Source organism: Sinocyclocheilus rhinocerous, unplaced genomic scaffold (genome assembly GCF_001515625.1).
Source record: "Sinocyclocheilus rhinocerous isolate Xijiao unplaced genomic scaffold, SAMN03320098_v1.1 C35624728, whole genome shotgun sequence".
Taxonomy (NCBI): Eukaryota; Metazoa; Chordata; class Actinopteri; order Cypriniformes; family Cyprinidae; genus Sinocyclocheilus; species Sinocyclocheilus rhinocerous.
Window position 1 is genome coordinate 1 of NW_015757962.1, and position 554 is coordinate 554.

At 43.9% G+C, this 554-nt stretch overlaps 1 protein-coding gene across 1 annotated transcript; it reads left to right on the plus strand.

Annotated features, from left to right (window-relative positions):
• Window positions 1–6: 6 nt before the first annotated feature.
• LOC107734996 (low-density lipoprotein receptor-related protein 1-like) lies at window positions 7–542 on the plus strand (the record flags this gene model as incomplete). Its single annotated transcript, XM_016546837.1, has 2 exons — window positions 7–78; window positions 320–542. Coding segments are annotated over exons 1-2 (264 nt in total), but the record flags the coding sequence as incomplete, so codon positions are not given.
• Between the last annotated feature and the right edge of the window lie 12 nt (window positions 543–554).

Below are 554 nucleotides of genomic sequence, written 5' to 3' on the forward strand. Positions count from 1 at the left end.
AGCTTCTCAGACCAGGAAGACTCTCATTGAGGGCAAGATGACCCATCCTCGAGCTATTGTGGTGGACCCTCGGCACGGGTGAGTTCCTGATCTAGAATAAATAAGGTTAAGTTTTACAGCAGTTGTTGGGTTATTTATAATATCATACAGTTTTGTTGCCCAAAATCTACAATTTCAGTATGCACAACCACAAGAGGCTAATTGCTTATAAAAAAAATTAAAAAGCAGCTACAGCAATATGACACAAGACACTATTGCTAAAGCAACAATTCAATTTATAAACAAGGATCTTCCAAATGTTGAATTTTTTTTGTTTTAGCTGGATGTACTGGACTGACTGGGAGGAGGACCCAAAAGAGAGCAAGCGAGGGAAGATTGAGAAGGCCTGGATGGATGGAACCAACCGGAACGTTCTGTTGACGTCTAAGACGGTTCTGTGGCCCAACGGCCTGAGTCTGGACATCCCTCAGGGCATCCTGTACTGGGTGGATGCTTATTACGACCGAATAGAGATGGTCTATCTCAACACCACTGCACGCAAGGTGCTCTCACAC